Raw genomic sequence first — 19524 nt, forward strand, 5'->3', positions numbered from 1 at the left:
TCCACAGGCAGGCTGCAAAGCAGGGCTCCGATGAAAGTCGGACGGTCTCTGATGAGTTTCCAGAAAACATTGGCTGTCCAAAGACTGCTGGGAAATTCTCCCTGAATGCTGAAATCACTTTCCCGCTTAAGGCATTCAATCAACTGGATAAAGCGTCACTCATGTCACGCATTGCTGATGGCAATCTCCCTGATTGATGTAGATATAATCAGCTCTCTATGGAGCAAGTTCACTGGTGACTAAAGTCCATACATGTCCTTGTATACAATTAACCAAGTGCTTGCTTGACCAAACAACTGGGCACAATTACGTAACCAAGTTGACACAGCCTAATCATGACAAACACAAACTGAGATGATGTAATGGCAATAAACAAGTTTTAATCTAATTACTCTGGGTCAAACTTTATTTTCTCCAGCTCAGCATGTTTTGGCTGCTAAGCAAATAGGAAAATAGAGCTCTGCTCTCTGATATTCACTAGGAAGATTAGGTAACTATGGGTGAACACAGTTGTTCGAGATGTGTTGGAGAAAAACAGTGCTTACTGGGACATGGAGACTAATATGGCCACAGGCAGGGAATTTATTGAGAAGCTCTCCCAACAGAGGGGGTCTGAAGAACAGACTTCGGTGCCCCCACCAGCATGGTGGGGGTCTGAAGAGAGACTTCAGCCCACTTGTGGAAGGTGCAGATTTGAATTTATACAGTGTGTCAATAGGTTGGGAAATGTTAGTTCACGGGGAGAGGGGTTAGGGTCCAGAGTAATAAAAGTCAATAAAAGGCTGTAAAAGTGAATTCTTCTTATGGATGGCTTTGGCGTGGTGGGCTAGGAAGTAGGGTTTTCTTGGAATGCAGGAGGTTTTGATGCCCGGAAGGGTTGAGGGTCCTTATCTGCTCCACTCCCATGGCTCATTCTTGGGGGGAGATATGCTCTCTTTCACAGGTAGGCAGCTTGCTAATTCGGTCGGAATGGAGCCACAGCCTTATGACCTGCTAATCATTGCAAACCTCTAACATTGCTAACATATATATCCTCTAACATATATATATATATGAGGGGTCCTGGGCATTGGGATATAAGGTACTGGGCAGGGTGGAAGGGTGAGGGGATTTGGGGTGTCAGCTCGATCTGGCTTCTTCCTGCTGTTATGGGGCGGAGAAAAGAAGTTCCCTTCCCTCCTGTACAGTGGGCTGTGGTTTCAGGTCCTGCAGGGGTTGATGTTGTTCTCCCAGCAGAATGGCGCCGTTTAAGAATTCCTGGGTTGTTGCCTGTAGGATTTGGTGTATGAATTGGAGAAGAAGATGATCATGGGTGACATCTTGGATGGCTGTCTGGATAAACTGAGTTATTGCTGATAGGAGGAGAATGAGAGTTATAATTGTGCTAAGGATCAGAATTAACCAGGAAATTTAGGGTGGGCTTTGGGGTTATCACTTCCAGGAGTTTGAGGACAAGGAACAATAAGATTATATATTCAGCATTAAACATTTATGGCATTAATGGTTGACAGTGAAATTACCTGATTTGATGAGTTTATACACGTAGCATTTTAGCTGGAATAGGAGACTTTAGATTATTAACTGTGGTTGAATGACAGTGTTTTTGAGTGACTTTTCATGGATTTAAGATTCCAAACCAGCAGAGCTGCATAGACCAGTCTGGTGATCAAAATGACGACATTTTTTCCCCATTTTATATAGTTTGAAGCATAGGCAACAACAAATTATTATTACTTCCCTTTTTGGGTTTGGAGCAGCTGGCACTTTAACTTGTAATTTAGACTAGTGCATTGTTATTAGGATTCGGTTACAAGGTTCCAAGAGTCCTGTTGCAGTGTCTGCAGCACTGAAAGCATACCTTGCCCTTTCTGAGAGAGGAAGGGGATGGATGTTATGCACTTGCCATCGTGCTACTGGAGTCTGTGCTCGGCCAGTATGTCTCATCCAGCAAGGTAATTGTCGCAGTCATTGGAGTGAGCATGATGGACATTTGTGGGTGATGTTCATGAGCTGCTGGTAAGTGACAGACAGTTGGAATTGCTGGCCTAGGCACTACAGGGTCGGTCTGGTATCCACGATATTTGCTTTTGTGGTGGAGGCACTCTAATGCTTTTTGGGGTTCAACGGTAGCTCTGGACTTTCATGAGGGCATCTGCCTTAATAGTCCCAAGAGAGATATTAGAGAAGGGGGCAGGGCATGCTAGACAGTTACCTGTCACTGCTGGCAGGCATTCCAGATGTTCTTCCACAGATTTTTCTTCTCTACAGAGGGCAACTCACAACAGTTCATTTTTCTTGTCTTGTACTTTGGTTTCTTCTTGCAATTGTGAATAAAACTCAAGTGGTATTTGTTTAGAAAGTTGCCTCTGCCACAAACTCCACCCAAAGCCAGTATTGGTACTGGCTACATCAAATTCACTGGGTAAGTTAAGATCCACCCCCCTTACTGCTTGATCCTGTGTTATTGTTTTAAAAGCAGCCTGGTTGGGGACGGAGGGGCGCTTTCATTTCTATGCACAACTTCTTCTGATTAACACATAGGATGGTTTTAATAGCTGAGCTAAATGAGGGATGAAGGGTTTTCAGTATCCCAATAATATGAGAAAACATTGTATTTCATCATTTACAGCAGAGGGTATGGTTTTGTGTTTTACTTAACTAAACACCATTTAAGAATATGATAGACAGGACTTTGTAGCTTGTTCTAATTGTTTGCCTACCTCAGGCTTTTAAGATAAGCCAGTTGTTTTATTTTAGGGCAAAATTGTTATCTTTTCCCTTAACAATAAAACACATTGTATACACCCTACATATGTAAGTTACTAAATGATTTTGGAAACTGTTTCAAAGCAAATTTTTTAGAACATACAATTATCATGATTACATTATTTAGCAGGTATTTTATTTTAGCAGTGCAGAAAAACTGCTTTTCACATTATTTTATGAAAGCTTAAGATTTTCAATGGAATTAAGATGATTTTTCCCTATTACCACTATAATATGCAGATTGAGGTAGCTCCTAATCATCAACTCAGTTTCTGTTTAATAATGATTTTTGCAATTAGCCATTTGAATATTTCAGTTTAAGCAATGCTTTTACAAACTTTTTATAACTATTCATAACTGCATAGAGTATAGTTACTTCATTTTAAGACAAACTCCGCTTTCACAGAACACATTCCCTTACTCAATGCTACCACAATACCTTCTACAACTTGCCATATGCATTCAAATTTTGTCTTACATACTTCCATTCTGATTTTTAAAAAATATTTTTTATTTTTTTATTTCTCTCCTCTTCCCGCCCCCCCCCCCCCCCCCCCAGTTGTCTGCTCTCTTTGGCCATTCATTGTGTGTTCTTCTTTGTCCACTTGTCTTCTTGTCAGCGGCACTCGGAATCTGTGTCTCGTTTTGTTGCCTCATTTTGCTGCATCAACTCTCCATCTGTGCGGTGCCATTCCTGGGCAGGCTGCACTTTTTTTTGCACTGAGTGACTATCCTTACGGGGTGCACTCCTTGTGCGTCAGGCTCCCCTACGCGGGTGACACCCCTGCATGGCACTGCACTCCTTGCGCGCATAAGCACTGCGCGTGGGCCAGCTCATCACACGGGTCAGGAGGCCCTAGGTTTGAACCTTGGACCTCCCATGTGGTAGGCAGATACCCTATCTGTTGGGCCAGATCCGCTTCCCAAAATGGACCTCTTTTTTTTTTAAGATTTATTTTATTTCTCTCCCCTCCCCGCCATTGTCTGCTCTCTGTGTCCATTCGCTGTGTGTTCTTCTTCTGCGTCTGTTTGCATTATACAGCAGAACTGGGAAACTGCGTCTCTTTTTTGTTGTTGTGTCATCTTGCTCTGTCAGCTGTCTGTGTGTGTGGCACAACTCCTGGGCGGGCTGTGCTTTTTTCATGCGGGACGGCTCTCCTTGCGGAGTGCACTCCTTGTGCTTGTGCGTGGGGCCCCCCTGCATGGCACGGCACTCCTTGTGCGCAGCAGCACTGTGCGTGAGCCAGCTTACCACACAGGTCAGCAGGCCCTGGGGATAGAACCCTGGACCCTCCATATGGTAGGCAGATGCTCTATCAGTTGAGCCACATCCACTTCCCTCTTCCATTCTGATTTCATGAAAGCCAGCCATCTTATCTTAGGACAAAACAAACTTTCTTGAACAAACTAACTAAATTTCAGTCAGCACTTCTACAAACTTTTCACTTCTTTCAATATCTTACATTTCATTCTGTGAAGAAAAAGAAACTTTATGTTAATTTAGCTAAGAACCATTTTTTATGAAGAGATTTGTAGCAGTTTTATCAGTCAAGACTTAGAATTTTCATCACTAATACCTATTTATTTATATAAGCGCTTGTTTGATTTTTGGCCATTTGAATAGAGCTCTGGTAGGAATTAATATTACCACCTGGGGGTCTTAAAAATACCCTGGCACTGAACAAATAGACAAACACAAAAAGAGTTATGGCACACAGACAGAAAAATAAAGTTCATTAATTTGACTCATAATTCTTACTCCTTTGGTAAGACTATTTTTACTGCCTTTAAGATTTTTTGGAATCACTGTTGCTTGTAATATGCAATTTTGTTTTTGGAAAAAACACATTTACTAGTAATCAGCAACAGTTAGGAATATTTGAGCACAATGCAGTTAAACTTGAACAGTTTAGAGAGAGAGATTTAGCAAATATAATTTAGATTATTACCTCTTAGGAATATACTTAGTCTTAGGAGTCAGCTGAAAGCTTACTTGTAAGAGGTAGGTTAAGATAGGATATTAGGCAAAGCTGGGTATTGGTAAGTCGTGAGGGATCAGAGGAATAGGATCTGAGAAGGTGTTTGATTTGGGAGAGATCAGCCTGAGACGGGGATGTGCTTTCCTCCTCAGCTATTTCCTGGAGAGGGAGGACAGGAGTTGGGGTAGGAGCCTGGAGAGTGGGGAATTGGGCTTGAGAGTGGGTGGTGGGTAGGGAGAAGAAAATGGGTTTACAGGGAGATGTGGGGGTACTGGGGAAGGATGGAGTAAGTTGGGGTCCTGATGAGGCATACAGCAGTGGAGGAGGGGCATGATCAGAGAGATCTGAGTTGGAAGAAGGGTTTTCTGTCTATAGACAGCAAGGAGGGGTGGGGAGGGGAGGCAAGCTCCAGCTCCCATGCCTGTATGAGGAGGGGAGAAAGTTGGGGCGGAAGGTGGTGAGGACCAGAGGGGGAAGAAGGGGAGTTAGAGGATGAGAAGGGTAGGGGGTGGACCTGATGTCTGAGGAATATATGGAGGAAGTGCAGGGGCAGTCTGATCAGCTGGATTAAAGTCCAGGTTTTTGGGGAACTTAGGGGGCAGAAAGGAGCAAGAAGAAAGCTTTCGAGGAGGTTTTTTGGTGTAATAAGGGAGCAGGATTGACAGAGTGAGGGATGGATACAAAGACGAGAAAAGGCCTGAGCATAAGGAATCTTACATGTCTGCCCCTGCTCTGGATAAAGATCTTCAATTCTTGGAGAACTTGGAAATTAGAAGTGTGTCGATTTTCATTGTGCAGTTGGGATTGTAGCCACACAGAGGTCAGATAGAAAATGAATTTTTTAGGTCTGATGTCTCCTTCCGGGTACAAAGTTTTAAGGTTATGAAGGAGACAGCCCAGAGGCGTGGATTTTGGGGGAGCCAAACTTGAATTCCCCATTTAGGTGGCTTGGGTGAGACTAAGAATCTCTAGGATGGGGGGAAGATTCTGAGTGAGACAGGCATCCCAGAATCATTCAGATATCTCCAAGGAAATGGGATACCATGCTTGGAGTCAGACATCTCTGGAGCCGAGGGGTTTCTTCCCCAAGGACACAGGCATACCACCTGCCATGGTCCTTGGGGAACATGGCCCTTGGGGCCCTTGAGGATCCTGACCTAGCGCTAGGTTTTCCCAGTGGGTTGTCCTGGACAATGGAAAAGGAGAGAGAGACAGCTGGATCCTCTGGTGGAGAAATCCTTATCTCACCCAGCCGAGATTCTATGTCCGGTGTTGGAATGGGCATTCGGCCATGGCAGAGGCAATATTCCTCATTAGTCCATCAGTCTCAACATGACCCCAGGCCTGGGTTCAGACCAAATGGAGAAAAACGGTGCTTACTAGGACATGGAGACTAATATGACCACAGGCAGAGACTTTATTGAGAAGCTCTCCCAACAGCGGGGGTCTGAAGAAGACTTCAGTGCCCCACCAGCATGGTGGGGGTCTGAAGAGAGACTTCGGCCCACTTGTGGAAGGTGCAGATGTGAATTCATACAGTGAATCAATAGGTGGGGTAATGTTAGTTCACGGGGAGAGGGTTAGGGGCCAGAGTACAGCCTTGGGTCAATAAAGGGCTGTAAAAGTGAATTCTTTTTGTGGATGGCTTGGGGGTGGGCTAGAAAGTAGGGTTTTCTTGGAATGCAAGAGGGTTTGATGTCCTGGAAGGGATGAGGGTCCTATCTGCTCCACTCCCACGGTGGTATGGCTCATTCTTGCGGGGAGACATGCTGTCTTTCACAGGTAGGCAGCTTACTCAGCCAATCGGAATGGAGCCACAGCCTTATGACCTGGTCATCACTGCCAATTCTAACAAGATGGTGTTTAACTCTTCTTCAATTGCTTATCTCAGATTCTGTAGGCATTTGCTGGTATCAGAGAAGAAATTACTTTTGTTCTGTTTGACTCAGTGTTTTTTCCTCTATGGGAGCCTTTTGAAATTATTTTAGTTTACAAGCCTCTTTCTTCTACTAGATGGCAAGCCCAACTCAGGTTGAAGGCCTTGTCAACGTCATCTAGGTATCTCTTGGGCCTAATCTCACCTTTCACCCCATTTCACCTTTGACCTAATTAAACTACTTTTGACCTTGGCTGAAATATGACAAATGTGGTTGCACGTAGGTAAACATATGAACGACCTAAATGTAATCCCAGGAAATTAGTGGTGTGTGGAAAGTGTCAAGACAAAAGGAACCATATGAAGATCTTTATCTATATATATAAGGCAGCCATCAGGCTCACCCTTTTTCTGTGAACTATAGCATTCAAAGCAATTTCGGAGCGCCTCAAAGACAAAGTGAGCAAATAAATTGTTCATCAGATTTTGTTTTTATTTTCTTTGTTTTCATTACAGTAGTTAATATATCTGTAAAAGCACCAGAGAGCACCAAGTTTATCTTCAAAAATGCTGGGCAAATTTTTTTTTTTTCCTCACTAGACGAATAACAGTTAAAAGAGAGAGAGACAGAGAGCAAGCTCCTCTGAGGGTGGAGTTCAGCACCATATATTAGGACACATGTCCTTAGCCTGCTGTGGGGGAGCATGGCTGTCTACTCTGGTTTGATTCAAAGCAGTTTCTTTCAGCAGCTTACTTGTGAGACACGAACACGAAATGAGCATCAGCTATTTTTGCAAGGACTCAAACCTGCAAGGTTTGCTTGACCGCCTAGGATTAGATTTTTTGCAATTAGAAGGAGACCCTTAGGAATGAAAATAAATAGTTCAGAAGATATTAAGGTGGTGTACAACCCCAAGGGGCCAGGAAAACACAAATTTCTCAGAATATCAAAGGTAGTGTTTGTTATTAAACTCTAGAACGGTCCAAGTGAGTGAAGCTCTGAGAGAGGTTTTGCCCAATCACAGAAAGCTAAAACTGGCTTCTTTGTGCGTAAAGCAACTGGACTCTGTTGGAGAGTAATTTGGCAGATACAATTCCTCCTTTCATAATATTTAATCTACTGCTTAGATTAAGTAACTTCACCTTTTCCCCATCTCCATCACCATGACAAAGAGTTATGTTGCCTTTATATAATCATGCTCTCCTACCCACTATTCTTTTCCAAATAACCCTGAAACCACAGGATATTTAATTGTAAAATATACAAGGTGCTTCTTAGCTAATAACAGTGTAAATTCTCTCTATGTAAGATTCAGACCAAAGTTAATACATAAATAAATAAATAGATAAAACTATATTAGTAGTTTGAGCCGTTTTTCTCTCTTCCCTCAAATCAGCATAACTCCAATTCTTAGCGGAGACTGTAGCTGCCCAGCCCCAAGATTGCATTTCCCAGTCTCCTTTGCATGTGAGGCCACAGGACCGAGGTCTGGCTGATGAAATATAGAAAGAAGTGTTGAGTGGACTCCTGAGAAGTGTCCTTAAACTGGAGGGGTTTCTCTTCTTTGTCCCTTCTTCTATTCTGCTGCCAGAAACATAGATGTGATGACTGGAGATGTAGTCAGCAACTAGGATGTTGAGGAAAAGGCCCATGAGGACAAAATCCTATCAATGGTAGAGGAACAGAAGAAGTCTGGGGTTCCGTGGACTTCCCAGGGTCCCTGGACAGTCTTCCTCCAGACTTCTGTATGAGAGATAGAAATAAACTTCTATCTTATGTAATCCACTGCTTTAATCATAGGCAGCTAAATCTACATGTAGGTGACACATTCAAGTCTTTATATTCTGCTCTACTGTTGGAGCCCTGCTTCCAAAATGTTTCACTCCATCCCTACTACTTACTGGTGCACTTGGTCTCCTCTGAGCCTCCTTATTCACCATGTGACATTAGAGAGATATTCTCTTGCTACTAGTAACACCTGAACCAATATGCAGCCAAGCTCCCTGTCCCAGATAAGTTGTTACTTTAGAGCAGGGAATAAAGAAGAGTTTATCCACTAGGTGGACTGCTTTGGCCCAAGTTGCTTTTTCTGTTCCCTGCTCTCCTGGCGCCATAAAGATGGTAGGGCAGACCAATGTGGGTTAGGATTTTCCAGAAGAACTGGGGGTGGGGGGAGTTGATGTTAAAGAAAGACTCCTTTGGAATTGCAAGATGATATGTAGACTACTGAAGCCAGAGAAGGAAGGAAATTGTTGGAAGTTTAGACAGTGGAGGTTTCTACTTCCTGGATGGGTTCCTTGTTGGAGAGATTGCCTGAGATATTGTCAGATTCAAGTAGCTCCACGATGCTGTAGGGAGAGCAGTCCTCCAGACCCAGCTTGCTGCAGAGCCAGCCACAGAAGCCTTTCTCCATATCCCGAGCAGCTTGCCACCATGCTCCCCAGGACCACGACAGCTGGACCACAGCAGCATAGAGGCCTAGGGAAGAGGCCATGGCCATGATGAGCACTGGATAGAAGAGAATGAGACAAGGACAATATGAGATCTTGTGCCAGAAGGTCCTCTCTTCATTGTACACGAGGAAGATGTTGTACCAGGTGATAGTGCCATAGTAGAAAGAGACAATGAAAGAGAGGACAAAAACCACAGGCAGACAGATCAGCGTCCAGAGGACCACATGCGGTCCTCGGTCTGCTCCCATCTGGCAGGGCTTTCTTCCTTCTGGTGCTGTTTCCCTTGAGGACTCTTTAGGCTTGGTCAATTCCTGCAGCTCCTTCTCTGTCAATGTGACATGGATGTCCACCATCTGACCTTTTTTCTTTCCTCGTGTGATGGTTCCAGTTAATGTGACATAGTGGCTGTCCAAAGGCATGTTCCACATACCTGCAAGGCACAGGGAGGTAAAAGTCAAGATCAGAAAAAAAGACATTTCATCACGGCGTCTGATAAGGCTGGGACTGATTATGACAATATCCATTTTCATTGATTGAGCCTCTGGCACTATCCTGGAGTCCATGATTCAATGATTGGCCACACAGGTCTCCCATGAAAGGGAGCCACTGGTATTATTTCTCCCACAGTGAACTCTCACTCTATGCATATGGGCCCTGATAAATCAAGAAGCAAGTTAAACTTGTTTTTCATGTTCTCTCTCCTTTCTGGGCCTCAATCTGGATAGGCTCGCTGAAAAGGAGGGGTGTAAAGGACTATTTACAAATCATCTAAGCATTCACTCCCTCACTTTACTATAATACTGATCTTATCTCTAGTTTACAAGTGCTGTTGAAAGTATTCTTCATGAGTACCAATTACTGTTGATACTGTGAAAACTGTACACTGTGTGCATTATATACCATGAAAACTACATTGTGTGCATTATACACTGTGTGTGCGCATGTATCAAGGGGCTAGGGTAAGAGTTCAACTGCAGGCCCTTTGTGAGCAGCCCACCCCCTTGTCTTCTCATGTCTACTTCTATGTGTCCCCAAAAGGGGGCCTCCACGTGTCTTAGACATCCCAGTCCTCATATCCAAACTCTTTGCACACACATATCCCACCAACATCACCAAAAAGCTATCATTCAGCCATCTTAGAAGTGAGGCTGGGATCCTGAGGCAGGGAATGCATGATCCTAGGTGTGTGAAATGTGATCTAGAAGTGTAAGAGGGAGGTCCAGGTTCTAGGTAAGCATATCCTTTGGGGCCTGTGGACTCCTTGCTCCATGGTTAGAAATAAGTTAGAGCAGACCCACATAAATAGCAGGGCCAAGCACAGCGGCAGGGGCTCTGACCGCCCACATATAAGGGTTGTACTTTTCCCCTAAAACCTACTAGTTTCACGGTCTCCCTCATCTCAGCAAACACCATCATCTCTCCATTTCCTATATCAAGAGTCAACATTGATTCCCCTTTCTCCCCATCCCTACCTTGAATGCATCAGCAAGATCCAAATTACATTCTGAATCCATCCATTCTCCTCTATCTCCCCTGTATCCCCCAATCCTGGCTTCTACATTAATATTATTGTGGCTGCAGTGCTGCAATAGTCGCTCATCAGCTTCTACTCCTATGCCTTCCAATCCATTCTTCACTGAGAAGCCTGAGTGATCCCTTAAAATTATAAATGAGATAGTGACTCTCCTGAACCTAAAAGTCCTCCATTGACTTCCTCTCACCCTTCTAATAAAACTCCAACTTCTTACCATGACCGACAAGGCCTCTGCTCTCCTCCCACCACCTTCCCCCTGTTATCTCCACTCTACTCACTCAGGCCAATGGTGCTCCCACCTTAGGCTCTCTGCCTTGCTGTTAGCCCTCCTGGAAATGCCCTGCCCAGATGTTTTTACGGCTGGCCCCTTCATGTCACTAGGATCAGCTCTAACGTCACTTCTTCAGAGAGGCCGTCCAGTCTTCCCCCGCCCCCCACCTTCCACCAGTTACTCATCTCCCCCTCACTGTGGTTTTATTGTCTGTCATACTCACCACCATATGAATTTATCTTCTTTGTTGACCTGTTACTGTCTGTCCTCCCCTGACCAGAAGATAAGCTGCACAAAGGCAGGCACGTTGCCTTGTCTCTTTCATGGCGGGCGTATGTTTTAGAGCTCTACACACCCGCTCATCTACCTCACCAGTCTATTGCCACACAGTAATCCTGAATATGGACACACCACAATTTCTTTAGCAACAACAACATTTTCATGAATGCCTCCTTGTGGACATGGGTATAAGTTTCTTGGGGTAGATACTGAGAATTATAATTTCTGGGACATAGAATCTATATATTTTGAATTTTGGATTGTAATAAATATTGAAAAATTTCCCTACAAAGTGGTTAAAAGAGTTTCTACTTCCGCTTGAGGTGTATGAGAGTATATTCATTTCCTCATGTTATTATCATCAGGCTTTACTCATGTTTGGTAATACTGTGTGTGAAGGAATACCATATCTCTATTGTCATAATTTTCATTTTCCTGATTATTAGGAAATTAAATTATTACTGTTGCTTTTTCTTACATGTAGTAATTAGAGTAGTCTACTAATTGTGTATAAATCACCCTCTTCTACTAGGTTTAAACAGGCCAGAATTTCTAGTAGGATCTCTAAAGGGGAGAGAGCTTCTCCACATCATCTAGTATGCAACATAATAGGTGCTCAGTAAAGACTGTTGGATGAAGGCTTTGCAACACTGTGAGAAAAAATGTATCAACAAGAAGAAAGAAATCAGTGAGCAAATCCCTGGTTGTCTTCTGGAAGATCAACATTGGGTTTCCTTCCCATGGCTGTAAAATCGTGGCCCCAGAGGGTCTCACCATCATCCACAGGGTAGTCTAGGAAATCATCTCCCTCCTCCTCCTTAGGTTGATCTCCACCTTCCAATTCCACTGGCTCCTCATCCAATTTCTCGCTCTCTGACCGGAAGATGATGATAGATTCTGGGCGGGACTCTTTCTTCTTTTTTTTCCTGCGACCCATTGTGGATTCCCCATCCAGGGCCAACGGAGCAGCCACTACCTTCCTCAGACAGCCATGATGGGGACTCGGGAGCTGGCTCTGGCCTTCCGCTCCGGCTGGCTCTTCCATCCCTGTCCTCAGGTCAAGCTATTTCTTAGGAAGGGTCCACCTTGCTTGAGGCAAACTCAGAATACACACATCACAGAGTTTCTTCCTGGATGGGGCTATGCAAAGAGATCCCAAGGATGGATCCCATCTGCAAGAGAGGAAATCAAAGCCATTAATAGGGAGCAAATAGGTGTGGGATAGAGAGGGGTTTGGGAAATGATCCTCATCTTGGTAGAAGGCTTCCACTCCTTTTACTTTTCACAACAATTTATATCAGAAGTGCTGTGAAAATACTTATATGAGAATGGATTGGTCATGAACGTAATTTACTTGTATAAAATTTTGTACAAAGTTTACATATTGTCATCTCTACATACATATATTACACAAGAACATCAGTCAGGTTGGGAGATGAAAAGCATAGGGTAGTTGGGTGAGGAAGCTCTACAGATGAATGGGAGTCTGTTGGCAATATTTTTAAGTTTATTTGCACTGATCAGGATCAAAATAAGGTCTTTACAAGGCAAATGGCCCTTAAGTCTCTTGGTCTATAGCAGTGCTGTCCAATAGAACTTTCTGCTGATGTACCTGTAATGTGGGTACTGAAACTGAGGAACAGCATTTTTATTTTATCAACCTAAATAGCCACATGTGGCTAGTGTCTATCTCAGGTCTAGAGGGTCACTCTCCAATTTTTTCTGTGCAATTTATTGGCTACTGAACAGGTAAATTATCTTGTAGTTTCCAAATGCCTGGATTTTCCTGATTGTATCCCCATAGCATGTTCCTCTGAATCATTTATTTCCTAAATATTTGTTAAATAGAGAGGCTTAATCAGATTTAGGTTGGAATTTTTTTGGTTGAGTATTTTTAGCAAGAAAACTTTATAGGTGATGTTCTTCTGTATTTCCATCAGAAGGCACCTTATGTCTGGTTGACACTTTTTGTAAAATTAAGGAGCCACTGATGACCACCGCTGACAATTAGAGGTCATGGATAATCTATTTCTCTCATTTCTTCTTTATTAGCTAGAATAATCTCAAACACTTCTATCAAACTCAGTTTTTTAATTTAGTAGAGGAGGCAAGTGTCCCTGTTATTATACAATATTATTGGTAATTTGTGGGAAACAAAGGCATGTTGTTTCCATAATAGCAAGTTACCTACTTAACCACTGAGTCATGCTGTCCTTGGAGATATAGGTGCAGGTCATAATTCTATCAGGGGAATGTAACATTCTGGTGGAAAAAGGACTTGCTAGACTGGAATGACCTGAGCAAAAAGATTAAGGAATATATTTGTTTCAATAATATAATAGAACATTATGAGCTTTGGTAACTATCTAATTCATTGTGTTAGTAAGAATGAGGTAATGGTAATAGTTATCTAGAATAGTTCCTGCTTTTCACGGCCTGTTAGAGTATATAAGCAAGCCCCTGAGATTAATAAATTTGTCTGATGAGCTTGAGAAATCAATGCTCTCAGATCCCCTGATCCCAATCTCTCTTTGTCTTTCATTCCCGATACCCCTTCGGGTCCGTGACTCTGACATCTGGTGTCCAATGTGGGGCCCGAGGCAGTGACTGCAGCAGAGATTCTTCCAAGGCAGTATCGGGAACGCTGAACAGAAAACCTTCCTGAAAGGCTGAGGCATCCATCAAAGGGTGACTCGAGTCTGACCATACAGTGGTAGAATTTTAATTAATCCTGTTTTCCACTAGGATCAGGGTATGGGTAATCAACCAGGACAGCTGGAAGACTATTCACAGGTACTAAAAACTCTCTTAAATACTGTCGGAGTTAGTAAAAACTGCTGATTTACCTGAACTTTTTCTCTAGTTCAAAACACTGTTATTGGTTTCAGCCACAAGGGAAAAATCTTTTAAATCTTAAACAGTGGAAACAAATAATGAAGGCGCCACTTAGAACATACCAAAAAAGAAAAAACTATACCACTGTCGGTGTGGGCTTTAGGACTACAAATTGCAGCAGCCTTAGATCCTTTACAGTCTAAAGAAGGAGAGAAAGATGAAATTACTATATTTTCTAAGCCCATAAGTAAATTTGAAATGAAAGAAAGTAAATTGGAATAAGAACAGGAGCTTGAGGTGAATGGAGAACCATTAGGTTTTTTCCCTCATCCTGATATTAACCCTTTCCTCAGTAAAAGCTCAGTGAAGTGTCCTAATGATATATCTTCTGTGTATCCAGTACAACCCTCTGCACCTACTGAATTGCCTTCTGTTACTAAGCCTAAATTAGAAATGTTTTCAGATGTTGCTGATGCTTTGTCTTAGGTTAAACAATTATTATCTGCTTTCCCCATAACATTACATGCGATACCATCAGATACAAATAATTTGCAAGGGGTTGTCGAGTTTCATCCTGAGCCAATACCTTTTAAACTATTAAAAGATTTAAAACAGGTGAAAATACTAAATAAAGTCCTTGTTAGTGAAATCAGGTTTGTAAGAAAATGTTCTGTTAAAGTGTTAACTAAGATAAAGAAGCTATTCTGGCAGCAACTCTGCAAACCCCCTGCTATCTACATGACAATGCAGCTGTGGGCTAGTGGGGGTTAATAGAGTTAAGCCACTGAAGAAAGAGAAAAACATGGCAACATTGGTGTTCTGTTTTGTTTACATGCTAATTCTGATTGGGCCTAGTTAACCAAGATAATAAATTAGTACAAAATTTTTATCAAGGTTTAAAAATGAATTGTCAGTTTCAAATCAATAGTTTACTCCTGATCTTCAAGTCTCAGGTAATCTTACAGAGTAATAATCCAAAAATGTGTGTTCATGGTCTGTCTAAACTGCTAAACTAAAGCTTAACTACATTTATACTGCTCAAGTTTTCTTAACTGATTGCTGATAACTATAAAAATGTTTCCAGTACACGCTTGCATGTTACAAGCAACATGGATTCCAGAAAAAATCTTAAAAGTAAACTCTAAAACGTGATATAATGGAGAACTTAAAAACAGCTATACCAAGAAAGTAAGAATTATGGGTTAATTGTAAACTGTATGTTTCTGTTAATGTGTTGATTGTTCTGTGTTTGTCTGTTCGTTCAATGTCAGTGTATATTTTGATACCTCCGGATGGGTAATATAAGTTAATAAAACTTTTCAAAAAGAGATCTATTCAAATGGCCACAAATTAAATAAGCTCTTACATTAATACTTAAGTTTAAATGTTATTAAGATCTCTACAATGATAAAAATTGTAAGTCTTGATTAACAAAATTATTATAAGTCTTTTCATAAAAAATTCTTGCCTAGATTGAAATGAATAGTTTATTTTTCTTCACAGGATAAAATGAAAGATGTAAAATTTAAATGAATATTAAAAAGGTTAAAAGTTTGTGGAAATGCTGACTGAAATTTAATAAGTTTTTTCTAAAAAGTGTGTTTTGTCCTAAAGTAGGGTGGCTAATTTTCATAAACTCTTGGAACTTAAATGCATGTGGCAAGTTATAGAAAGTATTGTGGTAACTTTAAGTAAGGAAATGTGTTCTGTAAAGGTGAAATTTGTCTTAAAATAATATAATTATAGTCTATATGGTTATAAATAATTATAAGAAATTTAACAAAGCATTGTTTAAATTAAAGTGTTTAAGTAGCTAATTCCAAAAGCCTCATTATTAAACAAACCTGAATTAATAATAATAATAATAATAAAAGGTAATTTTATAACAGGAAAACTTGTCGGCAGCCAGCCTCCCCTGAGAACTTGCTTCTAGGGGACTGTTTCTAATATTGCATGCTACTAAATATTTAAAGTAAAGAAAAGTTTATTATTGTAACAAGCTTGTTTAGCATTAATGGCAATTATATGTTGTAAGAAATTTGCTTGATAACTTTGCATGTGGGCTATATAGAATGTGTTTTTATTATTAAGGAAACAGGAGATGATTTTGTCCTAAGATAAAATGATTGATCATTGGGAAGAGTAGAGTGTGGAACAAAACCTAGGTGAATACTAACGTGTAGAAGGTTCGTAGAAAAGAAATTTTTATGATTAAAGTTAAATAAAATTTGATGGGTCTATCTATAAAATTTTTTAAAGGTTTAGTATCAAGTAGTATTACTAATGCAAAGTTAAAATTTTGTTCTTTCTCAAAGCCTCTTAAGTCATTAATCTGTTTTGGTAAAAGTTTTTATCCTACATAATCAGTATACAAAGAATGTTTGTTTTATCAAAATAGCTTCTTGTGTTTTAACCTCATCATTTTCTCAGTGTTTCAAGAAGGAAAAGTTTTATCACTTTTAAAAGAAAATAACATTCAAACCTGCTTTCTCAAAATTAAATCCTGAACAGTAGCCTTTTATTCCAAACTAATTATAAGAGATTTGTTCTTTTATCTTGAAAGAAAAATTAAAGTAATAGTTAAGCTCATTTAATATGTTATAAGTTAAATAGAAGGTGTTTAAAAGTGTTATAAAATTAACAGGTTGTTTTTCTTTAACCCTCTGTTAATTAAAGTTGTATGAGTAAAATGTTCCTATGAATGCTTAAGAATGTATAAAGTTACCAATATTTCAACATAATATTAAAGAGAAGTACAATGTGGTTAATTATGGTTTTAATTATTATAAAAGAGCATGTGTCACAAAAATAACCTCTTATCATAGATTAAAATAACACTGTAGTATGCAGCAATCCAAAACTCTGCTAGTTTGTTGCAAAAAGTTAATGTCCAGCTGTGCTGCTATCACTTTGTTTTAAACTTGCTAAAACTTTCTTTAGTGTCTTCTTAAACAAGTCAAGCCAGCTGCATTCCTTTATCTGTGAAAAACCCAACAATGAACTTTTGCAGTGCTTTTCAGGGCTACGTGCATAGCCCAACCATCTTGTACAGTATTTACTGACAGTAATAGTAATAGAAAAGCAACATACATTACTTCTCAAAAAGAACAGGTTTGGCAAACTCCTTATTCATCTGCTCTATGCACAGAGCTTTCAGCCATCACTAAGGTTTTACAAACATTTCAAGAGCCCTTGAATATTGTCTCTGACTCCGAATATGTGTGTCTAACTGTAGCTCATATAGAAACAGCTCATATTTTTATTATTAATAAGTTATCTCAACTTTTTGCCAGTCTTTAAGCTCTCATTTGGCAGAGAAATCAGCCCACATATATTACTCATATCTGGTCTCATTCTTCCCTTCCTGGTCCCTCTAGCTACCCAAAATGCAAAAGCTGATTTTTTAGTGGGATGTTTGCACGATGCCAGTAAATATCATGCATTAACTCATATTAATACTAAGGGACTTAGACATAAATTTCCTCAATTAACAAAACATCAAGCTCAAGAAATTATTCACACCTGTCCCACCTGTGGACCCTTAACTACAGTGCCTTTTCAGGCTGGGACTAATCCCAGAGGCCTGGCTCCTAATCAACTGTGGCAGATGGATGTTACTCACATACCATCATTTGGTAAATTACGATATGTCCATGTTTGCATTGATACTTACTCTCATTTTTTGTGGGCTACTGCACAAAGTGATGAACGTTTTCATCATGTTCGTTCACATTTATGGTCTGTTTTTGCTGTGATGGGATGCCCCTTGAAAATTAAAACTGATAATGGCCCTTCTTACACTAGTAAGTCTTTTACTTCTTTTTGTTCTACGTACGCTATTGAACATATTACTGGTATTCCTTATAATCCTACAAGTCAAGCCATAGTTGAACACAGCCATCATACCCTAAAAACTATGCTTTTAAAACAAAAAGGGGGAGATGATGGTATTAGAACACCAAAAGATCAATTGGCAAAAGCTTTATTTACTTTAAATTTTCTTAATGTTTATAATTCATTGACACCTGCAGAATGTCACTTTGGAAAATGTCAAACATCTACAGTAGACACAGGAAATGAAGATCAACCAATATTCTGGAAAGATATTTTAAGCAATGAATTGAAAAAAGGCAGGATCAGAGTATGGGGGTGAGGCTATGGTCTTATCATTTCAGAAAATGGAGAACAAATTTGGCTACCTGTGAAGAGAATTAAACCTCAGAATGAAGAGATGGGTCTCCTACAACTTCTGATGATGGTGATCGTAAGTTATGAGGAAGCTGCAGGTAATTACACTTATTGGGACTATATACCTAACCCCCATTACTTAGTGTTAACCTGGAAAGATCCATTCTTTCCTATATATCTGAATAAAACCCATATATTCCCTGGACCAAGTGATGATCGGTTACCAATTAAACCCCATGAGGAAGGAGAATCTATAATCTTGTATTACCATTTGATTATCTACCCTTATGCATTGGTAACCAAATCGGATCATGATTATCTTCAAAAATAATAATAGTCAATCTATTGTGACTTTATTTCCCTCTTACAATTTTATCATGACCAAAAATCCTTCTTATGATTGTCTGCAAAAATAAAGTAGGGATAAAGAAGGATGGCAAGAGTGACATATGGGAAGAGGGTCTGTCATTTTTAATGATTCCTATGGAATAGTATGGGAGAGTGCCCCAATGGGGAGTCCCTCTACATATTATGGCAGATTTATTTGGCATGGTCTAAATAGTAAAGGACAACGAAAAATAATTTTTACTAAAAATGATTTGGAAATCTAAAGGGAAATGGATCCCTTCTCCATAGTGAAACATTACATCTATACATAAACAAAAGAATTTGTGGAAAGTTTTTCTAGGAATAGCTCCTACTATAGAATGGATTGGGAATAATAGTAAAAATAGTCAATATCTGCATTTAAATCAAATTCATCATTTTCAATCGTGTATAAGAGACCCTTATGTGTTTGAGGTCAGAAAATTAACCATAACCGGGAATGTTCTATTTTACAAAAGTGGGTCCTTGCATACCTGTTTGTCCAAGAACATTTTACAGAATGGAGATTTCATTATAATGGCTCGAAGACGGCGGGGAGTGTGGATTCCAGTACGACTGAACCGAATTTGGCAATTGTCACCTGAGAGTTAAGTGCTGTTCCATATGGCTCGAGAAATCCTGAAGCGCTCGAAGCAATTTGTGGGATTGATAGTAGCTAGCATACTAAGACTGATTGGTGTCATTGCAGCTGCTACTACTCATGCTACTTGCATGAGACAGTGCAGACTCAACAATATGTGCATGATTGGCATAAGAATGCTAGTGACTTATAGCATAGTCAAAAATATATTGATGGACTTTAAGTAAATATGATATGAATAGGGCGTAAGAGTATCACTGTGGAAGGGAAAAGGTTTTCTGGTGGATGTGTGGGAGTGCTGTATATTATATATATACATTGCTGTGGTCTAGGACTCCTGTGAAGAAAAGCTGAATAATTGGGGGGGGGGGGAAA

The 19524-nt window shown here is 40.4% G+C and overlaps 2 protein-coding genes and 2 long non-coding RNA genes across 4 annotated transcripts in view; 2 read left to right on the forward strand and 2 right to left on the reverse strand.

Moving 5' to 3' along the window:
* Window positions 1-19524, forward strand: part of LOC139439298 (peroxisomal trans-2-enoyl-CoA reductase-like) — a 145113-nt gene that overhangs the window by 58906 nt on the left and 66683 nt on the right. The gene's annotated exons all lie outside the window — the stretch shown is intronic.
* On the forward strand, window positions 1905-19522 carry LOC131279139 (uncharacterized). Its single transcript, XR_009186479.2, has 3 exons — window positions 1905-2422; window positions 18170-18280; window positions 19056-19522. It is a non-coding gene; the product is annotated as an uncharacterized lncRNA (long non-coding RNA).
* Window positions 3432-5957, reverse strand: LOC139439277 (uncharacterized). The gene is made up of 2 exons (XR_011649156.1): window positions 5463-5957; window positions 3432-4237 (listed from the first exon to the last, which is right to left on the reverse strand). It is a non-coding gene; the product is annotated as an uncharacterized lncRNA (long non-coding RNA).
* LOC101433934 (transmembrane protein 169) overlaps window positions 7094-19524 on the reverse strand; it is a 31940-nt gene continuing 19509 nt past the window's right edge. Inside the window, exons 2-3 of the mRNA XM_058300164.2 lie at window positions 11934-12331; window positions 7094-9505 (exon numbers count right to left, since the gene is read on the reverse strand). Of these exons, the coding sequence (XP_058156147.1) occupies window positions 8883-9505; window positions 11934-12204 (894 nt within the window). The 5' untranslated portion in view covers window positions 12205-12331 and the 3' untranslated portion in view covers window positions 7094-8882. The remainder of the gene's footprint in view (window positions 9506-11933; window positions 12332-19524) is intronic.

Source organism: Dasypus novemcinctus, chromosome 7 (genome assembly GCF_030445035.2).
Source record: "Dasypus novemcinctus isolate mDasNov1 chromosome 7, mDasNov1.1.hap2, whole genome shotgun sequence".
In the NCBI taxonomy this organism is placed as follows: domain Eukaryota; kingdom Metazoa; phylum Chordata; class Mammalia; order Cingulata; family Dasypodidae; genus Dasypus; species Dasypus novemcinctus.